At 41.9% G+C, this 23,279-nt stretch overlaps 3 protein-coding genes across 10 annotated transcripts in view; 1 reads left to right on the top strand and 2 right to left on the bottom strand.

Annotated features, from left to right (window-relative positions):
• Positions 1-3,684: 3,684 nt before the first annotated feature.
• GDF9 (growth differentiation factor 9) lies at positions 3,685-8,323 on the bottom strand. Of its 2 annotated transcripts, XM_037508240.2 has the most exons (3): positions 8,244-8,323; positions 6,383-6,563; positions 3,685-5,277 (listed from the first exon to the last, which is right to left on the bottom strand). In XM_037508240.2, exons 2-3 carry the CDS (start codon positions 6,498-6,500, stop codon positions 4,319-4,321), a joined length of 1,077 nt encoding a protein of 358 aa, XP_037364137.1. In that variant the 5' UTR covers positions 6,501-6,563; positions 8,244-8,323; the 3' UTR covers positions 3,685-4,318. The 2 variants fall into 2 exon arrangements, with proteins under 2 accessions (XP_037364137.1, XP_037364135.1); XM_037508238.2 differs by lacking the exon at positions 8,244-8,323 and having other exon boundaries at positions 6,383-7,031.
• Positions 8,324-9,144: 821 nt separating this feature from the next.
• LOC119243479 (cytochrome b-c1 complex subunit 8) lies at positions 9,145-15,564 on the top strand. 3 transcript variants are annotated; one of them, XM_037509340.2, is made up of 4 exons: positions 9,145-9,204; positions 9,364-9,531; positions 10,168-11,300; positions 14,647-15,564. In XM_037509340.2, the coding sequence occupies exons 2-3, from the start codon at positions 9,378-9,380 to the stop codon at positions 10,260-10,262; spliced, it is 249 nt and encodes an 82-aa protein (XP_037365237.1). In that variant the 5' UTR covers positions 9,145-9,204; positions 9,364-9,377; the 3' UTR covers positions 10,263-11,300; positions 14,647-15,564. The 3 variants fall into 3 exon arrangements, with proteins under 3 accessions (XP_037365237.1, XP_037365238.1, XP_037365239.1); XM_037509341.2 differs by having other exon boundaries at positions 9,172-9,195; XM_037509342.2 differs by lacking the exons at positions 9,145-9,204; positions 9,364-9,531 and having other exon boundaries at positions 10,268-10,449; positions 11,167-11,300.
• Positions 15,565-15,696: 132 nt separating this feature from the next.
• Positions 15,697-23,279, bottom strand: part of AFF4 (ALF transcription elongation factor 4) — a 92,184-nt gene continuing 84,601 nt past the window's right edge. For all 5 annotated transcript variants that reach the window (XM_054694404.1, XM_037509338.2, XM_054694405.1 and 2 more), the window contains one exon: positions 15,697-22,876. In XM_054694404.1, the coding sequence (XP_054550379.1) occupies positions 22,749-22,876 (128 nt within the window). In that variant the 3' untranslated portion in view covers positions 15,697-22,748. The remainder of the gene's footprint in view (positions 22,877-23,279) is intronic.

Below are 23,279 nucleotides of genomic sequence, written 5' to 3'. Positions count from 1 at the left end.
TTTTTACTCCTAAGAATGAAAGATATAAAATCTTTGAAAAACTATTTATCTCAGATTTAATCACATATCAGCCTTATTTAGAGAAGAATGACTCCTTTGAGTTACACAAGATGGCCAAGTTATTTTGAATCTGGGCCACCAAAAATTTTCCTTTGATTTCAGTCTCATTTCTGGAAAATGTTTAAAAGATAAAAATCATGAGCAGATAATACGGCATTTACGTCAGTAAGTGCAGGTTTATAATATATATGCAAGATAGCACCAGGAAACAATTCCATATATAGCAGCACCAGAAAGAATACTTAGGTATAAATTTTAACATTAAAAAGTACAAAACTTACACTCAAAATTATACAATGTTGCAAGAAAGATTAAAATAAAATGAAAAACACCCCATGTTCATGGGTTGCAAGAATTAATGTTAAGATAGCATTACTCCCCAAACTGATTTTCAGATTCAACACAATCCCTGTGAAAAATCCCAGCTAATTTCTTTGCAAAAATTAACAAGCTGATTCTAAAATTCATATGGAAATATAAAAGATCTAAAATAGCTAGTAATCCTGAAAAAGAAAAAAATAAAAGGAAAAATAAAACACCCGATTTCAAAACTTAATACAAAGCAATAATATTCAAGACAGTGTGGTACTGGCACAAAGACAAACGTAAATCAATGGAATAGAATTGAGAGTCCAGAAGTAAACCCATACACATGCTTAAGTGATTTTCGAGGGTGCCAAAACAATTCACTAGGGGAAAACTGTCTTAACAAATGGCAATAGAACAACTAAATTACACATCCACATGCACAAGAATAAACTTGAACCTCTCACACTACATGCAAAAATTAACTCAAAGTGGATTAGAAACCTAAATGTAAAAGTTAAAATTATAGAACTCTTAGAAGAGAACTATACAGGAAAGTCTTCATTTCATTGGACTTGGTAATGATTTCTTGGATATGACAGCAAAAGCCCAGGCAACAGAAGGAAAAGAAATTGGGCTTCATCAAATTAAGGACTTTCGTGCTTCAAAGGACAGGGTAGGTGAAATGACAACTCACAGAATGGGAGAAAATATCTGCAAATCTTATCTGATAAGGGACTATATCCACAATATACAAAGAGATTTTACAACCCAATGATAAAATGATAAATGTCCCAATTTAAATAAAAGAGTTCTATCCCTGGCCAGGGAGTAGAACCACATGGCACAGCAGACCTCTCCTGTCTCGCCTACTGCTCCCCTCAGCAGTGTATTTCAGTCAATCTGCCTATTCTGTTCCCCACTCTGTCTCTGGTGAATCCTCTCACCCTCCACATCTCTGGCCTGCACTCCAGTTCTTGTATCCACAAACAAATAAATCTTTGGGGAAAAAAAAAGGACAGGCAATTTTCAAGGAAGATATACAAATGTTCAATGAGCACATAAAAAATGTTTATAACTAATCATTAGGGAAAAGCAAATCAATCTACAATGAGATACAACTTCGCATCCATTAGGATGGTTATATATTTTTAAAATCCACAGAAAATAACAAGTATTGGTGGCAATGTGGAGAAATTGGAATCTTTGTGCATTGTTGGTAGGACTGTAAAATGGTGCAGTTGTTGTAGGAAACAGTATGGCAGCTCCTCAGTAAATTAAACATAGAATTACTATATGAGACAAACAGTTCAAATTCTAGAAGTGAAAGTAGAGCCTCTTAGAAATATCTGCACATTCCCGGCACCATTATTTAAAACAGCCAAAAAGTAGCAACAACCCAGTGTCCATGAAAATTGATGGATAAACAAAATGTAGTATATCCATACAAAGGAAATTATTTAGCCATAAAAATGAATGAAATTCAGATACATGAAACAAAATAGATAAATCTTGAAATCATTATGCTACATGAAATAAGTCAGACACAAAAGAAATACTGCCTACTTCCACTCATATAAGATACCTAGGTCATTCAAAATCATAGAAACAAAGCAAAAGAGTGGTTGTCAGGGCTGGAAAGAAGGGAGAATGGATCCAAATTATCAGTTTAGGATAAAAATTTGTGGAAGTGTGTGGTGGTGATGGCTGCACAACAATATAAATGTACTTAATACCACTAAATCAAACACTTAAACATAGTTGGGATAGTAAATCTTGTTAAATCTATTTTACAACAACAACAACAACAACAAAAAAATGATAAGACAACCCATAGTACAGGAGCAAATACTTGGAAGTCATATCCAATAAGGGACTTGTATCTGGAATGTATAAGGAACACTTCCACCGCCATAAAAATACAAATAACCCAGTTAGAAAAGGGCAAGGGATCTGAACATTTTTTCAAAGAAGATATACAAATAGCTAATAAGTATGTGAAAAGATGCTAAGCATCATAGTCATCAGAGGCGTGCAAGTCAAGATGGAGAAACCCTCAAGCACTGCTGGTGGGAATGTGAACTAGTTCATTTGCTTTGGAACACAATCTAATAGTAAAAAATTCCAAATTAGCATGACCCAAAATTCTACAAGTTTACAGCAAAGAGAAACAAAAATATGTTCATAAAAAATTGTACATAAAAATTTATATATGAAGATTTATATTAGCATTATGCATAACAGTCCAAAGGTGGAAACAACCAAAATGTCCAACAAATGAACACATACACAAAATGTGGTATAGGCATACAGTGGGTTATCAGTTGGCCATAAAAAGAAACTGATACATGCTACCACACATATGAACCCTGAAAACTAAGCAAAAGAAGCCAGTCACAAAAAAATCAAACATTAGGGGCTTCCCTGGTGGTCTAGGGGTGAAGTCTCACAGCTATGACCGTAAAGGCCCCATCTCTGGCCAGGGAGCTAATCCAGAGCTAACCCAGAGGTCTGGCACAGCAGACCTTTCCTGTCTTACCCACTGCTCCCCTCCATAGTGCGTTTCAGCAGATCTGCCTGCTCTGCTCCCCACTCTGTCTCTGGTGAACCCTCTCACCTCCCTTACCCCGAACCTCTGGCCTACACCCCAGTTCTTCTACACATAAATAAATAAATCTTTAACAAAACAAAACAAATACTATGTGATTCCATTCATATCAAGGTGCAGAATAGGGAAATCTTTAGAAAGATTTTGCTGCTTAGGGCTAGGAAGGAGGTGAGAGCGGGTAATAAACTAAAAAATACTGACTTGTACACTTTAAATGGGTAAATGATATGTAAACTCTATTAAATAAAGCTGGTTAAACAAAAAGGTCATTTACAACAATGAAAAGTACTTTTTGCATCTAGGAGTCACTTTTTGTAGATTTGAGTTTTAGCAGCTCTGAAACCGGAAATCACTACATCCTTCCTAACTTTGTGCCTAGGGCTCTCTCAAGGTAGATTTATTGACAACTCACATAAAAGCCCTCAGATCCAAACAAGGCCCCCTCTGTAATATAACCTAGTCACTGGCAGTTTATTTTAGCTGGAGCAGTCTTAAATCCACTGGAAAGAAATCTGTGGGGTGTTGTGATGAGAGCTGAGAGAAATTGGCACAAATGAAAAAGAAAAACAAAGAGGCAAAAAGGCTCCTTGACTTCCTTCCACAGGGTCAGAGGTTTTAAACATATAAAGAAAATACACTTTAAAATCTTGAACATTGTATTTTCTTGGAAAAATCTGCAAGGTAATTTCCTGTAAATAAATGGGGCCAATGTTACATTGCTTTATGTGAATAAACTGGTTTATACTAGCCATCTACAAGTACTGAACACCCTAACACTACAGAAATAGGTTACATTGCATACTTTCAAATCCTAGTGAATCTTAATCAGGATTAAGGTAGAGAAGGTCGTCTTTCTTTTACTCTAAAAAAGTGGTTCAGCCTAGACTAGCTTTCAGACACACTACCTTTCCCTTCTAAATGCCCATTTAAAAGCAATCTTTAATAAAACACACGCTTCCATACACAGAACGGCCACTGTCAAGAATTTATTCATCCACTAAATTACACAACAGCATTGATTTATCTGTGCCATCCAAGATTTGTTATTTTTTCCCCCTCACATCAAAAACAAGACTCCCACAAAAAGGAAAAAAAAAATCATTCAGGGAAAAAAATTTAAAGCTCTTCAAAATAATCACATTTCATTTGCATGTGGAAATTAAAAAAAAAAAGCCAATAGTACCCCTTTACAGTGATAGAGGCCACAGAGGCACTCATCTATAACACATGCCGCATTATATTTAGAGATATGAATGACAAGACACTTTCTCCTGAAGGCACAGATAGGCACATGGCATTTGCTTTGCCAGAGAGGTTCAAAGTCATAGTTTAGTGGACCCTCTGTTAACGACAGGTGCATTTAGTGGCTATCATATCTTCATATTCTTTATAAGCGATTGAGCCGTCGGGCTCAATGGTCAAAACACTTAAGGGGCTGTACTTGGCAGGTACACAGGATGGTTTTGGCACTGAGGAATCGAGCTTTTCATAGATGATGTTCTGCACCATGGTGTGAACTGGAGAACCATACCGATGCCCAACCGCCCTGGGACAGTCCCCTTTACAGTACCGAGGGTTGTACCTGTGTGGGGCCACAATCCAGTTGTCCCACTTCAGCTGACTAAAGCTCAGTCTGAATTCATGCAGCTCACACTCATTTTGAGGAAAGAGAAACTGTTTGAAGTATTCACTCAGATTGAAAGAAGCTGGAACCAGAGGCTTTTTCAAGTCAGAACTCACAGTTTCCTTGTCTCTCCGGTGACGGGAGGATCTTACACCCTCAGAGGCCTCTTCTTCCCTGGAATAGGCAGACAGAACTCTCTTCTGGTGAGGACACTGTGAGGGTCTCCTTTTATGGTGGAGGGAATACCATCTGTGATAGGCCTGGGCACTTGTGTCGTTCAGATATAAAAGCAGGGAGGGGGGCGTAGGAAGAGTCAAGTTAAACGGACGGTCCTGTGCAGAAGGCCGCTGGTCCTTCACGCAGGTAAAATCTATAGACATGTGTATACTTCTCTTGTTGGAAGCCACTAAAGGCTGAAGGAGAGTGGTCACGTCAATCTCAAGCCATTTGTGTTTCTTTCTAAATTCAAACTGTGAGCTAAAAGTAAGTGAGTATGGAGCTCTGGGGAGAGTCTTGTTAGAAAATTCTGACTCTTTTATCATCAAGTTGCACAAACATTTAACAGCAGAGGGGAAAGACACTGAGTTGTTGAAAGTATACAGCAAGACTGACTTGAGCAGGCGTTCAACAGCAGTAACACGATCCAGGCTAAACAGCAGGTCCACTGACGGAAGGGCTCCTGAGAAGAAAAACAATCTACTGGTAGAGCATGAAAACAAATCAAACATAATAGGATGTCAAGGAATAAGTACTTCGTAATATGCTTTCTTCCCTTCTCCCTCCCACCACCTTCCTCAAACCATAAAAAAGGAGGGTGGGGAGTTAGGAGGAAAACCAAGGTAATTGATACCGTAACTAATTCCCAGCAAATACAACTGGATATTTTATAACCATAAAGTCAAAACAGTACTGGTGGTAAATTAAAGCGACATGGAATCATTACAATTTAACGTTTTAGAAGGTGCCAAACATAGAGGAAATAAGGAAAGCAATAGTTTTCTCTTGGATAGTTTCTCAAAGGAAAACTATAATAAAAGATACTTAAGAGGCTTGTTAAGACAATAGTCTAAGGCTAATGGGCAGAGTCAATGAAGAAAACTTAATTGTCTGAGTTAATTTGCAGCACTTGAGATTGACAACAAATGGAGGCTGAAAAACCACTACAATAAAACAGGACATCAAGGAAGAAAAAAGGTTTTATATAGCCACAACAGACCTGTTCAATTAGAATGGTTTTAAGTCACACATTCATGAATATATCTTTTAAAGTACTTTCACACAACACTGAGCTTTTCAGATTGACTAACACTTTGTGCTTGTGAGGACCTGCTGTTCCAAATGGAAACTTAAGCTTTCCTCTCACAGAAAGCAACAACCAGGGGAAAACATCCTGTTTAACAAATCACACCAATAACTATGAGATATTGTGGCACACTTCCAGCTCAGCATTGGTAGGCTGGGAAAAATATGAACTGTAAGTCAAAATTTAGTCTGGATTTTATAACCTTGGGCAAGATGCTGAATTCAACAGTCCTTTTATGCTCAGCCTTTGGAGCCACTAAGTCTCTCCTCGTTTGAAAATTCTATCATTTTAGCCAATCTAAACCAACAACGCCAATAGGAAGAAATGATAAAATCGAGTACCAGATTTGCTTGAATGTGGACACTGAGTAACACCAAGTAAAATGCAATTTAAGAAACGAGGCCCAGCTCCTGTCTGTAACTGAAAGGCAGAAAACTCCATGATCTTCCCTCCACCCATCAAGCAATCTGTTCCTACACACCTGTCACCTGCTTGTGCTGGGCACAGGGGGTGAAGAGCCGAACAGTGTTGTAGAGGTGACTTCTGTTGGATTTAGGAATCCCCTCCTTGGTAGCATATGCCTTATAGAGTCTCTTCATGTAGCGCAAAGCTCTGGAGTCAGGTTGGAGCCTGGGGGCCCCACCTTGCCCATCATATAGAACCTTGAAGAGAGGGGAAAGGAGGCCAGATCTGCCTTTCCCATCTAGTGGCCAAGATTCGGCCCCAGATTCCAACTCAGAACTATTTGTAAGATGAGCATCTGCCCTAGAAGCCTGCAAACCAAGGCTAATGGAAAAACAAAGCCAGGCAAAGCAGTAAAACCAAAGAAAGAATTTGCTGGGAGGTGCCATGGCTTGGAAGAACTAGCAGGGAACACATTTCCCCACAACGGTCTGCTTCCTAAAAGCCAGGAAGAGCCCCGTTTGATCTCTTAAATAAAATTTAGCTGTGGGTGGAATAGGGCCACTTCTGTAATCAGACCTCAAGGATACCTAGCTGAACTTTTTATCAGCTGTATATCACACAGCTGACAATGCCCTCGTTATCCAATTTGTCCTCATTAGATACAAACTTATTTGGTTATTTAGCTTTCCTCTCTTCCCTTTCGTGGCATTTATTTTATTTTATTTTATTTTACTTTTTTTTATAGCTGAATCTTTTTTTTTTTTTTTTTTCAAAGATTTATTTATTTATTTATACAAGCACTGGGTACAGTCAGAAGCGCGGGAGGGTGAGAGAATTCACCAGAGCCAGAGCGGGAGCAGAGCAGGCAGAAGGACCGAAGGACACTGCTGAGGGGAGCAGAGGGCGGCAGGAGAGGTCTGCGCGCCATGTGGGACCCTCCTCCAGTGGCCGGGGAGCAGCCGGGGATCGAACTGGCGCTGCAGAGGGTGCGGGCAGCTTCGCAACCCAGCGCTCAACCGCTGCGCCACCAGGGGAGGCCCTCGTGGCATTTATTTTAAATCTTTGAAATGGACAAGCTATATAGATGATCACTTAAGAGAAACTGAGGAATGATCTTCAAATAAAACCACCCATTCTTTGGGAGAGAGAAGGATTCTTAAAATGTTCTGTAGGTGCTTGCTGAAACTTCCAAGGCCGGTGGAAAAGCTAACTAATTATTCATGATGATGCACAGATCTGTTGTATGCAATTGACAGGATTAGGTTTACTCTTCCTCTGACTTCAACCTCATCACCTTTCCCACTTTCAGGTGCTTAGAATAATTATTTACTGCAAGCTAATTTGGAGGGTGAGAGAAAGTCACAATTGGCATTGAGATTCCAGAGAGCAGAGAACTGTTAGGTTGCCACGTAGACTATGTACTTGGAATATTGCAATATGCTTTAAAAAAGGACACCACCTTTAACCTTACTCACTTAAAAATATATCTTGATGTCTTTGCTTTGCACATTCATTTATACATATTTTAGGTGAAAGTTTTTGCGATGCTGGCAGGTACTAGAAAATGGGAATTTTTTCAAAATAATCACACAACTAGTGGTAGAACTCACTGGGATATTTTTGTTCTTAACTGTTGTAAGAATTTATGTTCTTGCCTTGCAGCTGAGACTAGGCTAGAGATGATGCCTTAGACAAATGAGACAAAGGAGCACCGTGAAAAGCTGACATGAGGGGACCTCCAGGGCCATCATCCCGAAGGGCACTATTTGCTGGGAAAAAGTCAACCCACACACAAAAAAAGAACCAGTTTGTGCAGTACCTCGGTTGAGAAAACTGAGTTATGTTTGCAAGATTTAAGTTTACTGCCCGCCGAGACTCACTTGCCCAAGGCTCTCAAGCAGGTTATACACACCCCCAAGCGCTGACGGACAGCGTACCCCTAAATTACATGTAGTCAGCAACGCCGTGAGCACATTTCCACACACACTGCATCGGGTAGAACCACCAGCCGGCGGCACAGGACGGCAGCAATCTCAAGTAGAAAGCACTTTCCGAAAACACAGAAACGCCTCAGAAGTCAGGTCCCTCGCCTCGGAAGCAGAATGGGAATCGTGGGCACCATGGCCACCCCGACCCCAGGTCAAACCCTCTGCGGGGGCACCTGGCTGCTGCCTAGATGGTCTCTTCCTCCTCCTCCCAACGCCAGTACCAGCCGCTCGGCAACTGCTTGCAATCATATTGCGGCCGAATTTGAGGGGGGAGGAAGGTTATTATTATTTTTTGGAAACCCTGCCAGTGGAGTCTAAGGCAGCGGCTGCCAGCAGAAGCCCCAGATCAGTGGCACAGATTTTGGTCCTGGGGTCCCTGACAGTCTGGAAAAACACCGCGCCCCGCTCCAGCCGCTGGGCCAGAAGCTGCAAAGCCTTGCGTTGGGCAGCCGCGCGGCGGCGCCTCCTCGGGCTCCGGGGCGCTCTCCGCCGTCGGGGAACTCGCCAGGCCCTAAAGGCCCCGCCAACGCGGCCCCCCAGTTTAGGGGGACCCCTTTCACGTCACCTCTTTGCCCCCCTCGGCGCCGACCACTTCCTGCGGCTCCACCGAAAGCGGGGAGCTGGGGGCTGAGAAGTGAGGAGCTGAGGGACGCTTCGGGGCCCCGAAGCCCGCTCAATCCCAGAGGCGGTCGCCGGGCCCCCCCCCGCCCGGGCCCCGCCCACCCACGGGGTCACCGGGTCGGGGCACTTCTCCCCGGGACGGGGGCAAGGGCCCCCTCCCCTGGCGACCACGGGAAAGTGGTGTGCCCCGGAAGTGACTTCATGGCCGCCTAGAGCGGCTGCCGATCCTACCGGAAGTGGCGGACGGAGGCCGCTGGATCCCGCTATTGTGGAGGGCGAGGTGACCCTGGTGCGAGAGTGGGGTTCGGTCGCGCGGTCATGGTGGCCACTGGGAGGGTGGGGGCGCCGCCTGGGTCGCGGGGGAGGAGGGGCGTCGGGAGGGCCTCTCGGGCTGGAGGCGGCGTGGGCTGGACCGAGCGGGTGACTGTGTCTGCTCTTGGTCCTGTAGGCGCCGCCGCCACCATGGGCCGCGAGTTCGGGCATCTGACGCGGATGCGGCATGTGATCTCCTACAGCTTGTCGCCCTTCGAGCAGCGCGCCTTCCCGCACTACTTCAGCAAGGGCATCCCCAACGTGCTGCGCCGCACTCAGGCCTGCATCCTTCGCGTGGTCCCGCGTGAGTGCCCTGGCCCGGGGGGCGGGCGGGACGCCCCGCTGCAGCAGGCACTGGGGGCCCTTCAGCCAGCACTGGGCGGCGGGCGGTCACTGCAACCTGCTGTCCACGCGATTTCTCGCAGAATATTCTGACGGCCCTTGAGCTAGTCCCATCATTCCGCCCCCCTCAGATGTGGAATCTGAGTCACAGAGAAGTTAAGTGACTGGCCCAAGGTCACTCATGTGACTCCAACGTCTCCCTCTGAGTCATTTTTACCTACTTTTTTCTGAACGATGAACTGTTTTGTGTTAAATGTGCAGCAGGTGGGGGTGATAATTTTACAACATTGTGAATGTGCTGCAAACTACTGAACCCCATTTTAATGGTTAAACGGTGAGGTTCATGATATGTGAATTTTGTCTGTTATCTCATTAAAATATTTTAACATGTGCAGCAGGGGGGAAATGGAAGTTTTGGAGACAGAATTTCTTGGCTAGTCCAGGAAATAGGTAGACCATTTTGATCATCTGTAGGGTAAGAATAATGTAATCTTTCTTGGTTACCTGGTTTAAAAGTTGTTTCTTGAAATCTGGAGACAGGAGGGCAGAATCCTGGGCTTTATATATGCGCAATGCTGACTCTTTTTGACTTTTACAGCTTTTATAGGGTTTTACCTAGTCTACACATGGGGGACTGAAGAGTTTGAGAAATCCAAGAGGAAGAATCCAGCTGCCTATGAAAATGACAAATGAACAACTCACCTGGAAAATGGTTCCGTGTCACTGAAAGGCCCTTCTCTGGGAGCAGAGTCTACACTGTAGTGTCTTGAAGACACAATAAACTTCTCATGGGTGACACTTGTGATTTTGCCTTTTTGTGAGCAGAGTTCATGGTGTTTGTAACTGCTCGTATTCAAGTTCATGAACTCCCTTCCCCAGAGTGAGTCATGAATACTTTTGGCTGTTCTGGGGTTTGATGAATGAATGAGGGTTGCCCCTTGTTCTGTAAGAAAGTAGCTGTAGCTATTCCTGCATCTGCCAAGTTAATGAGTGGCATGGACTGTGGGGTAGAGTTGGCTCCTGACCTTCTACTCCCATAGTAACAAAATCTAGTAACTGTATTTTAATTTCTTTATGTTAAGCATTCCTCTTAGCTTTGCACAGATGAGCTCTTTTAAACCTCACAGCTTCCTTTGAAGTATCATTATACTCATTTTGCAGATGAGGGCAGAGACACAAAAACAGGATGTCATTTTCCAAAATTACACAACTAGCAGATGGACTCTGCCATTCTCCCTAACATCAGCCTTCCTTTGTCTGAGGGGAGCTCAGATTTAAAAGGGCGGGGAAGAGGTGACCCTGTGGCCTTTAGAGTATTGTCTCCCTGTACCAGGGACCAAATAGTGGTTTTAAAGTATGTATTGCCCATAAAGCTTAAAATACCCTCTGAGCTCTTAAGGAGAGTAGTAACCCCTTTAAATTACCTTTTTAGTAGAAAAAGTACCTTTTCCCTCTCACCAGGAGGTGGCAGGGATAGGTGTTGGCAGGTTTATTATGCTTCATTTATAGAAACTTCTCATAAGGCACATTCTACTGGTCTTGAGCAACTTTAGTGTACTCAGGCTGTTATCTTCTAATGATGGCTCTTATCTTTTAGGAACCAAAATTAAAATACATCCCCCCAAAACTGGTGAGATAAATTGCATTGATTGTGTGGGAGGAAAAGGAGAAACAGCTGAATTTGACAAAGTTGAGGCCATACCCTTGAACTGTTACTTCTGTGTGATACAGGTAGGAAACCTGCATTCCTGAGCTTTGAATTTCTCCCCCATAAAATAGATATGTTAATACAAAGCCATAAGGCTCTTGTGAAGTAAAGAGAGTGATAAATGTCTGGCAGGGTGGTACAGGCTTAATCTGCATATATGATGAAAACTTCACTCACCAAACATCCCATGTTACTGTTTGTTCAAATTTATTCTCTGTGCTTCCTGATCTGCAACATAGTTGGGTCTTAGACTCCTTTGAGAATCTGATGAAAGGTTTATGGACCTTGAAGAAGTTAAGGACCCATCCTTAACTTTGCATAGTTTCAACTGGTTCACAGGCCTTGTACTGCCTGGCAGGCTGCTGATCACTGTCTCCCTCTGATTCTAGCCCCAAGCTTCCTAGGAGAGAGGATGGCCACCGTCTTCCATTCTTGACTATATTTTCCCTTTACATTTTATTTCTTTGTGGTTCTTTGACCCCTTTGGAGATACTCTCTCAAAATCAAACTTACTGATTCTCAGCTCAGATTAGGCACTGAGCCTGTTGGTCGGAATCCTTTTTAATCTAGGAATAACTTCCTGAAAACACCCTGCTGTAAACTTCCATTGCTGAGCTTTTGCTTCTGGATAAAATTTGCAAAGGCTGCTTTTTATTTTTTTTTTTCCCTGGTCAGAGCAGATTTTATTGTGGTGCGGGCTGGCCGCCCCCGCGCGCCCCCACCACGGCCCCCGGGAACGCTTGCACAGCCCGCCAGCTCCCGAGGGGGCGGCAGCCAGCGGGAGCATGCGTGCGCGGCCTGGCCCAGGGCGGCGGGGTCCTGCAAAGGCTGCTTTAAGTCTGTCTGACCAAGGAACTTCTCTTGTTAACCTGGTGACACAGAACTTGCCTGTGGAGAAGAGTACTGAGTTCAGTGCTGCTGTACATGGTAAGGGATTTGGGATCATTTTGAGAGATCATGCTATCTGTAGAAATCCATAAAGAGAAGGAAAATGGATCAAGTCTTTTAAGGAAGTAAGAGGGACTGCTGCTGTATGTGACAGCACCTGTCACCTAGCCACACAGAATCTCCCACCCCCAGTGTGGCTCCACCTACAGCTAGGACACTACCACTTGATCATTTCCACTTCCTTGTCTTCAACCTTGTTCCTGCCCCCACAGAAGCTTTATCTCCGGGCTGCAAAGTGTGTCAATGGCAACTCTCCAGTCTGCCAACGTAGTCCCAAGATGTAGGACTACCTAGTGCAGGTCCAGAGGTCTGTGCCAGTTCCACCTAGGAAAAAAGTAAATATACTTTGACCCTTTGTTGAAAAGCTTTGCCTGGAAAAGTCTTTTTATTTCAGAATTTCTTCTTTTATTAGGCATTGCCAGCCCAGGAGCAGTGAAAGGGTTCCCAATTAGTGTAGAGCAGTAATGATTAACCTGGAATGTGTTTCCGATAGCTGCTTGTGTAGCTACACCATCTTCCATTTCATCCTAGATACTCAGAAGCAGCAAAATCCCTAGGGGCTTTATTGCATTATGAATATATAAGCTATCACATTTCTTCAGTCTCCTTTTCTTTTTGTAAACGAATACTTTGAACCCCCAATGTCAGTGCCTGAGAGGTCTTGGGGATCTATTCCCATATCATTGATAGAAAGAGACTAAAGTCCAAAGAGGGGAAGGGCTGGGTTGTGGTCATTTACCTACCTATGTCCCAGGCTTCTATGCTTCAGCCAAGCATTCTTTCTTTCTTTTTTTTTTTTTGGTGGGACCCTCGCCGATGGCTGGGGAACAAACCGGCGCTGCAGAGGCCACAGGCAGTCTTGTAGCCCAGCGCTCAACCGCTGCGCCACCAGGGGAGGCCCCCAAGCATTCTTTCTCATGGCTAAAATTGTTAAAGGGTTGCTTAGACCTTACTGTTGGAGGAGGTAACATATATTTGTTACAACCTTCCCCCCCCCAAAAAAAAACAAACCTGCAGAGTACCCATGAATTGAAAAAACTTTTTTAAAAATTTCATAGACCTTCACAGGTATGTAAGGGATGGCTGTGATCAACTGCTATCACTTCAGCTTAATGTCTGGCTGCTGCATTGCTTTTATGTTTTGATATTTGCTTCATATTTAATGTACATGTGCAAATTATGTAAAATTTATACTAACTACCATTAGTATAGACATATATTGCTGTACTGTCCCTAAAAGTGGTTCCTTCCACAGGCAGTAACTTGGGTGGGCCTTTCGTGGTGGTATGTAAGATAGAGGCTCTAGCCACAAAGGCTAGGGATGAGGTGACCCTGTAGCCTCTAGAAGGTGTTGTCATGCTCATGACAGAAGGTCTTTGTCTCCCCTAAGCACAGGGACCCAGAACCTCAGGCTCTTCCTTTGGCTTTGGTATCGGCTTTATAAGTGCACAGATGGCTAGTCTGATTTTGCTTGGCGTACAGGAAGGCACAGGAGGAGGATTAGAAGTACCCACTTTTCGAATGAGCAATTTCCAAATCCCTTCTGGCACATCACTCTCTCCAGGCTAAAGGAAGACTGGCACTGAGTCCACAGGCCTAACTGGCTCTAGGACATCACGTTGCTCATTCTTTTGCTTACTAATCGGATTTGTGTTCTTACCCAATGTCCACTAGGTCACCACATAGTCTCTTCACCACTCCACAGAAGTTCCTGGTTAGGCCCCTCCTGGGAGTTGGTGGGAGTGGGAGGGTGGTCACTCAGTATCCAAGCTCAGGGGTAATGGGAAGAAGCAGCTAGTCTCATAACTTGCAAAAATCAAAACATAAAAGCAATGCAGCGGGCAGACATTACAAGCTGAAGTGATAGCAGTTGTCTACAGCTATCCCTTACATAACTGTGAAGGCATATGTCAGAAATTAAAAGTTTTTTCAATTCACGGTAGGTTGGCATTGTCTGCTTTTCAGTGTGTCTGATGTAATCACTGGCATTTCCTTTCAGACCTGGCTTTTTTGTCCTGGGAGGACAAGAACCAGGACAGAAAGATATGTGGAGTCACACCCTGCCCAATCCCAGCTCTGAGGTCTACCATGCCACCCTCTAGTCCCCTGCAAGAGGACTGGCCACCATCCTGTTCCCCTTCAGACATACTGTTTTACTTTGGGGAACAGGTAGGCTCTTACCAAATATTCAACCTCTGAAGATGAGGAGGGAAGAGATACTAGCCGAGTTAACAGGAAGACACAAAGCAAAGAATCTTGCTGGTTTGCCTTCTTGGCTTATCCTTCCAGTTCATAGGAAGGTCTAAAGTCTTATAAACCTTCTTAGAATTCACACATTTCCCCATGGGCATTTACTAAAATTCTCATGATTTAATAAGTACGCCTGAGTACTCGTGATTTAGGTACATTCCCATGTTCTAGGAACCTTTTACGCTGATCAATGTTTTGGATGTGGGATATGTCAGCCCTATGCCTGCTTTCATGAGACTGCTGAAAGGATATGCTGTGTAGAAGGCCCCAGTCAACTTCTGGGAAGAAAGTCCATAATTCAAGGCTTGCAATCTGATTTATTACCACCACACAAGCTCTCCTCGTGATGTGGAAGCCCTGCTACCTCTTCATTCACAGCTTTAAAACAAACAGTAAACCTGCACTCATCCTACTCACCTGTGGTTCAAGTAAGTCCCACATCAGTCCTGACTGTCCTTCCCGTGAGAGAGGGCAGTTAGGCCAGACTTTGAACTTTCCACATTTGGGTTTCCAAGTCTTCTATATGATCTGGAGCAGATAACTAGAGCGATAGTCCATCTATGTAAACAAGAGATCTGAGCACGGTAGACCATGCCTGCTGAAACAGCCTCCTATGGAAGGGAGATAAGGGCCTTATCCAATTGCCTGAACACAATAAATCAGTGTTTCTTCCCTGGACAAGGCTCAAAAGGGGTCAACACTATTTCTGAAGACTTCATGATTAGTGTTCTGTTTTGATTAGGGTCATCTCTCTCAGCTATATTGGAATCAAAATAGGGCTAGGGGCCAGGTCTTCCTGAATGGCTTCATGACTTTCAAAGGGAAGGAGAAGGTAGTGGTGACTTTTGATAAAATGGGTAAGGGTCCAAGCCAACAACATAAATCACTCAAAGTCCAGGTGAGGGATCAGTAGATGCAATGACTGAAAGGCAGGCCTTGAGCACATTCCTCTGGTAGACATTAACTTATTAAATTGACCCTGATTGCAAATAGAAACTTTGTACCCATCTCACCTGGCAACCATAAAAGAGGTGGATTTCAGTCTATAAAAGGAAACGGGAACAGCCCCCTGGCTTGCAGGATCCAACATTGCCCATCAAGATGTGGTACCTCAGATTCTTGGCAGTGCTCATGGTCTGCCTGCTGCTGCTGGGTCAGGTAAGGAAAGGATACCTATGTGCACGCGTTGGGAGGTGGTGGTGGTAGAAGGATAAACAACTTGAAAACTAGACTCAGTCCTGAGAAATGGTTCCTCTGCTCGAGCCCTACAGCATCCTGGGACAGATCACTCTTGCATGCTATGCAGTATGCGTCAGCTCTTCCATTCCTGAAATGTATTTGTCTTTACCCTACAGGCAGATGGCTCCCCAATATCAGAAGTGAGTTCAGCAAAGAGAAGGATGCGGAGAATGACCCCATTTTGGAGAGGGGTTTCCCTCAGGCCCATTGGAGCCTCTTGCCGGGACGACTCCGAGTGCATCACGAGGCTATGCAGGTACACCATGGACCTGGGAAGCAGGACTGGCACAGAAGCTTGGAAGTTAGGCAGAGGCAAGATCAGCACACAGAGAATAAACCTAAGAATAAACCTGGGGTGGTGGACTCCCTGGGCTGAGATGGGGAGCTCCCTGGAAAACCCTGCAGGGGTTAAGAGCCAAGAAGCTCCACACAGATACCATGAATGATGTCTTTTGTTTAGGTCTCGTCCAATATTACATAAGAGTAAGGAAATGCAATGGAGGTAGCTACACCTGTCTTAAAAACCTCTTCTTTTCCCCTAGAAAAAGACACTGTTCCCTAAGTGTGGCGCAGGAATGATGTACACACCAGAGGGGAAGTGGACAGCACTCACCTACAATGCTCCGTTCTATGGAATATTGATTAACTGCATTTTGGCTGGAGACACGTGAAGCAATCTTGTGTTTTTAATATTTAAAAGACAGATGTATGCTTTAAACTGGTCTCTGTTTCTTCTTAGAATGTGGATATGTAGAGAAGCACTTTTCAATTTAGAGTTTATTTTTCTATGTGTACTATTAAATGTCTCAAATTGAAATGTCGGTAGTCTGGTATTCAAGTTTTGAAGGGTTCACTTTGTATACTGTAAGAAAAGACAGTGTTGCCTAATTAATTCTGGAAAATGTAGTGAGAACAGTTGTTTTTCCCCAAGAGATAACACAATGTCTGGTCAGAGGCAAAAGTTTAGCAATAGCTATGTGATCGGCCTTGGCAAGTTGATAAGTGGGCACCAGACGCTCGCTCTTCACTCCATGTAAAAATTCTCCAGTGAGGAGTCAAAGGTGGGCCATGCTGGCACTTGCTGCCTGATGATGTGCCCAGTCTGTATGTTGCTGAACATAAGGCAGAATTGCAAGAAAAATCTAATTGAATAAAACAAATGCACACATCACCAAGAGCAGCAAAAAAAAGATTTTTTGACCTGTGCAAAATCCCCATGGTCAGCAAGTTTAGAACTTCTGTAATCAGATGAGACGTGGATTTTTAGAGAAGAGTAGCAGTGCACCCTAAAATACAAAACATTACATGAACAGGGCAAAGTAAGAGTTGAAGAAGTGTAAAGAGCACAGTGTTTATAAACTTTAATACAGAAAATCTATTTGATATTTATTAAACTTAGTTTCTCCAGCTATGGTTTGGCATTATACAAAGCATCTTAATGACACAGAGTTAAAAAGATCTTTACAAATTGAAATGTGATACCCTTGTCTCCAAATATTTTAATTGCCATAAATTTGTTTAAAAATACACATTAAACGCATGTTTGACACTCTAAACTTTCTATAATCTCAATACCACAAAATACATATAATATACTATACAGATGTGGAAAAATCTAGTTAGTATATAATACTTTGCTCACCATTAACAGCTTTATTATGTGAAATGCACATACTGACTTAGAAATCCTAGCTTTTGAGCCCCAAAGTACCTCTGAAATTTTAATGTATTGCAACAAATAAAAATCACAGTATATAATTGAAATTTTGGTTGAAAATGTCAGATGCCTAAATATTTTGGATAAAAGAAATGTAAAACGAAGATTTGGATCATGTACAAAACAAAGGCATCCTATCAGACACTAACAGTACCTTTCTGCAGAATCAACAGGCTTTTAATTTATCAGTGGCGTTAGCTCCCCTCCAAAACCCTCCCCAAATATCAAACCATTATTCACCAAATAATTTTAATTTCAAATAAGATAAAAGAATTTTCAATAAATATATAAGCATTTCCATCCTCCATATACAAAATTTCTTAAAACCATTCAAAACGGAGGTTAGATAGAAATTTTCAGAACTGTGCTTACCAACCCCACATCTGGGCCTCAAAGGTGGTGCCTTTTTAGGCACAGCCAATTGGGCCAGTTCTGTTGGTGAGCCCTATCTCAGCCCACCCCACCCCGCCCCACCCCACCCCACCCCAGTACTGTTGAATGCTCATGTCAATGATTTGCCAGGTGTGTGCATAAAGTTGTTATATGGGGACACTTCTTGAACAGCAACAACAAACTCAACAGTATGGATAATCATGGCATTGATTTGGAAGGCAGCATTTCCAAATAGATACTTTCCAGAGAGGAACACAGCAGGCAGAAAATTCCAATGGTTAAAGGCTGAAAAGAAACCCCACATGTAAGCAGGAAGAGGTAAAACAGTATTACTAGAATTTCTGGGTGGGAACTTTTATCCATGCTCCTTTAGAGAGCTTTTTTTCTTTTTCAGAATGGCAATTTATCCTTAGCTGAGTGCTTAAATGGTGACAGGGAGAGGTCAATGCTGACATTCCCAAAAGTCAACTTCATTACATGATTATTTAAGGCCACTATTTTGGGCTGCTTAGAGATCTGTAAGACATGGTTTAGACTTAATGCCTTCTTCTGTGACCTAATTCCATAAAAAGAGAGAGAGAGAGAGAGAGAGAGAGAGAGAGAGAGAGATTTTGATACTTCACCCATCCCCTTTTCTGGAGGCAGTTATTTTTTTCATTAACCATAGGGCCCATCTGAGTAGAATCATCGTCTACTTGACCAACAATTAAAAACTTATTTCCTCTCACTTGCCAACGTGGTGCTAGGATCTAGAGGTCTACGCTGAATTTCTCTATTAGTGAATATGTGAAAGATAAGCTCAAACATGACCAATTTGGCCTCCTGTCACTAATATTACAAAGTCATTCAATACTTAGCTCATCTGTCATCCTTAGATGTGCAGTATTATTTATTACTGGAAAAAAGTCTGCCTCTCCAACACATTTGATACATGAAATTGAAATGAAATCAATTAAAATGAGTTATAGGAGTCTATATGGATTTGAAATGCTGTGCTTCCCAATTTACTTAGATTTTTTAAATAAAAAAAAAAACAAAACAGCACAATCTGCCTAAAATACATATTCCCAGATGTTCCTGGGACCCAGAGGCAAACTCCTATAATTCAAAATACATAATGAGGCCATTTTGTTTAATTAGCAACTGGAAAATTTAAATCCTTCCCACCCTGTAAGAGCCCCATTACACTACAGAAGGGCTCAAATATATTTTAAAAGTTAATTTACTACAAACCATAGTAATTAAGCTTTAACAATCTAAAAGGAATACACATTGCACCCTTGAACATTAATATTCAAGGTGTCAACAAGAAAGTGTCTTAGATCAATTTAATAAATAATGTGGAAATAGTTGCACTAAGCTAAAATACTAATAAACACACACATTTTTGACAAACTAATTTCATGTTTTCATACATACATACATACATATATATAAAGTGTGTATGTGTACATAATTTTAAAATCCAAAGTTGCATACCCTCACACCTAGAAGAGCACGCAGTGTGCCTCTCCTCTACACAACTAGGCATCACTGACTGGAGCGACCACTGGCTGCTCTCAAACTCCAGAGTGCTGCCTCTAGAGGCAGAATTTTCATGTAGAACAGGTGCCTTTTGTAGGCTCTTGCTTCACAACGCAAGCTCACTTAATAAAGGTAATTTCCCAAAGTTTCTGTCATTGGATACAAAATGATGCTCTTTGATCTAGCTGATTAAACCTTTCTTGAATGAAAAGAAACAAACAACAATTAAAAAAAAAAAAAACACAACAACAGTGAATCTAATAAAGCCGCAAGTGTGTCATTCAAAGTGCAGCCCAGATGCCTATGGATCCATCAGTAGGAGAGCTCCCCAGAGTACAGGAGTGTGTGGGCACATGCACATGTTATATAGATTGCTTTCACATTGGAGAATTAATTTAGTGATGGTCAACCTTCTCCACTCTTCAGCAACTATAAGCTACAAATTATCTGAAGTACTCCTTGCTAACAGAGTCAGTTCTTGGCTATTTGCCCAGAAAAAGGCGGTACTGGGGCAAGAAATAGGATGAATGCTCCCACACTGGACCTGGGCTGGACTGTGAAAGTGTGAATCACCTGAAGGGGAATGCTCCCCACAGCCCAGTCCAGGCTGGGCAAGACTAGCACGTGACAACTTCATCCACTGCAATCTGTTCGTTGGTTGCCTGTAAAGAGTCCAATGGTGTAGGCTGCTGCCTCCTGGCATACAAGTGTGGTCTTAAAGAGCAGTCAACAGCAAATTTTTAAATAGTTGTCATTTTTATAATTAACGATATATTAAGTACAAGTCTCAGACTAAGTAAGTTTTTAGCCACTTCTCAAATTCAGTTTGAAATGGTTAGAGAACACTGAAGACACCTACTGAGGAAGGAGGAATGGTCGTCTGTAAAGGAGTCCGACATACATGCTGGAGCAGATGAAGACCCAGACAGACTTCTGAGAAGATGGACAAAGAGGAGAGGGAGTGGTGTTGCCACAGACTATTATTACATTGACAATTCAATTATTTAGGATAGGATTTTGATCCACTGCCCATTACCACCTGGTAGCAAAAACCCTCCACAATGAAAACTCGAAAACTGTATTTCTCTAGGAATTCACATAGTTTGTGAGTGTGAGTATCTTAGAGCAGCACCATAAAACATGCAGGAAACTCTGCTTGAACAAAATCAGAAACATGCCTGCTGCCTCTCAGGACACACATGAAGCTAGGGCACACTGAAACTCACAGGTGCCCTACTGACTGCTGTTGTTCAAAGTCTAAAAGCTCAGGATTCTATTTCTAAGACCTCATTACAAATTAAGAAATCACAATCAGAGGAATCAGGAGGACAGGGCATATATCTACTTGATTAACAGTGGCAAATTTCTTACTAACTACCATTGATCACTGAGAAGTTGTTCTCTTAAGGAAAACTGTTCAAAAACACAGAAAGATACCAGAGGCAATTTCTCCAAGGGAAAAAAGTTAAATTCAACATAATTTGTCAATTTCCATCTTCAGTAATATGCAAAAACAATCTGAGGTACAAAACCGGTAAGAAACTCTATAAATATGAGGCCACAGGACAATGAGAGTTCATTAGCTCCAGGAAGTAAGTGTAAAAGAGACTCAAACAGAGGATTCTCTGCACGACTGGGCTTGGAGATTTTGTTTCTCCTTTCCCATTTCAAGCTTAAGCAATCATCTATAAATAACAGGGCAATCATTTTTTTCTTTCTGATTGGCTAGATTAATTTTTGGAATTGGGAGATTGGGAGGACAAGCTATTTTTTGAAGCAGCATCACGCAATAGGTTAGACTAAGTCATGTACCAAAGCATTAGTTTTTCTGAAATAATTCATCTTTAAGTGACCCTAAAGAGAGATTTAAAAGGAAAGAGAATTTAACATTATTACCGCAGAAGACCAACTGTATGGGTGATCTGGTCCTAGTGTAAAAATTCATCTGTAAACAATCCATAGAGTCTTCATTTAAAGGTAAGATTTAAGGCACACCAGACATGATAGGGGCACTAAAAGCAAAAGATAGAGGGTACGTTTCTCACTTTTGATTCCTATATGCACCTTACAGGGAAAGGTACTTTGACACACAACTCTGACAGAGGTGACTTCTTAAGCTCTACCCCTGCACTTCTCCCCTTCCCAAGAGAGCTCACATTGAACCAAGTTACATACTTCTCTAGTGTGAATTTTCTGATCCCATCAGAAACACAATATTGATGAGGGCCTTCATAATACAAAGGAAGTAAATACAAGATAGTTAAAAAGGAAAAATTCATCATCTCCACATCAGGCATTAGAACTCTAAATTGTAGAGCAAAAGCACACGCACCAGAGCTCCAGTCCATTCCGAGAACAGTCACTGCATGCTCTTATCAGAGCACCAGTCTAATGTGGGGGAAAATGTTTTACATAAAAGTTCAGAAGAGACATTTTATCCTTTAAACATCATCAGTAGAAGAGATATAGGCAGCAACCCTCAGGAGTTGGATCATCCTTTGTTCAACAGTAACTTACTGTTTCAATTAAGTTCAAATGATTAGCAAAAAGAACACATGGTTTTAATAAAATCCATGAAGTTCAAGATTGTCCTTTTATGAAACCCTTCACATGATATGCTTCTCCCAGGAAGTTTGCCTGCCCTCTTTTGTAATGCATTTGATGCAAGCTATAGTCACCTTGTGATTGCTAGTGTTATCAACACACATTCACAGTTCTTGAAATAATGCATACCAATGAGACATTTCATTTTATATCCATGTAGAATGCCATCTTCTTCTCATATTTAAGTGATTTTTCATGTGTAGAAGAATATCCTAATACTAAGTATAAATTCTACAATAATAAAATTGTAGTTAAGATTTGAAATAATTTCAGGTAGCAGGCGTAGAAAGAACATGTCCATGTTTTAGATGAACCATCTCTTACTCTTAGAAGAGTTATGACAAAAAAACATTATTAGGTAACAAAGCTCCCAAAGTATATAAATAAAAATGCCTACATTACATTTATGCTAAATATTTAAGAGTAAATTTATAGGCAGAAATAACTAAGTATTCAACTACCCCCAATCTGCGAACATAAAAAAATTAAAATAAATAGAATCTCAATTGATTAGTTATGAACTGCAACAGTAATTTCAATCTTATTACAGATCACTGAAACCATCTTTTCAATGTGCTGCAGATTTAAAAACATTTAAATAAATTTTTCACATTGGGAATATTGAAGGGGTCAACTGACATGATGGTTTTGGGTTATAAAAAACAACGCATGAACCAGGGAGGAGAAAACCATTCCTCATTCTTAGTGTCGACTAGGTGGCGTGTTATGGCAGTTTTCCTTCGTGATGTGACACAGTGTTGTGGAGAAAATCAGAGGCAACGAGAATGTGTTCAGTTCAAGATATCAACTTGGCATCCTGGCGAAGCCAGTGTAGTCCCTGCCGGGTGTAACGAACTAGGTCTGTCATGATGCTTGCGTTAAAGATGAGAGGGCCCATTACTTTATCCAGTTCAGCAAAGAATTCTAGAAAATCAAAAACACTTGTTAAATGATGCAACTCTTTGAATCACTGCTTTAAAATTTTCACTCTAGATTATAAAAGACTTCACATGAAATTAAAAAACACTGCTTCCTCCACTAAACTGGTAACTGCCCACATTTTAGAAGAAGCCATCTCATAGTTTAAGTCATAAAAACATTTTAAGAGGCCTTTGTGGTCAGGAATTAAGTGTTAAACAAACAGAATCTCACTGATAGAATTAGAATTAGAATTGCCATGTCATGCAGGAAAATTATTAAAATGGAGACCTAGTGCTACAATGTACTGTTACTCAAACATTCTCTGTGTACTGTTTCTGTATAAGCAAGAGGTGCACGTTTCCCATAAGAGTAACTTATAGAGGTTAGACACTTAGGATAGCCTGTA

Source organism: Talpa occidentalis, unplaced genomic scaffold (genome assembly GCF_014898055.3).
Source record: "Talpa occidentalis isolate TD23 unplaced genomic scaffold, MPIMG_talOcc4v2.1 talOcc4.13, whole genome shotgun sequence".
In the NCBI taxonomy this organism is placed as follows: Eukaryota; Metazoa; Chordata; class Mammalia; order Eulipotyphla; family Talpidae; genus Talpa; species Talpa occidentalis.
Note: the sequence above shows the minus strand (reverse complement) of the source record. Positions and strands in the feature narration are given on the sequence as shown.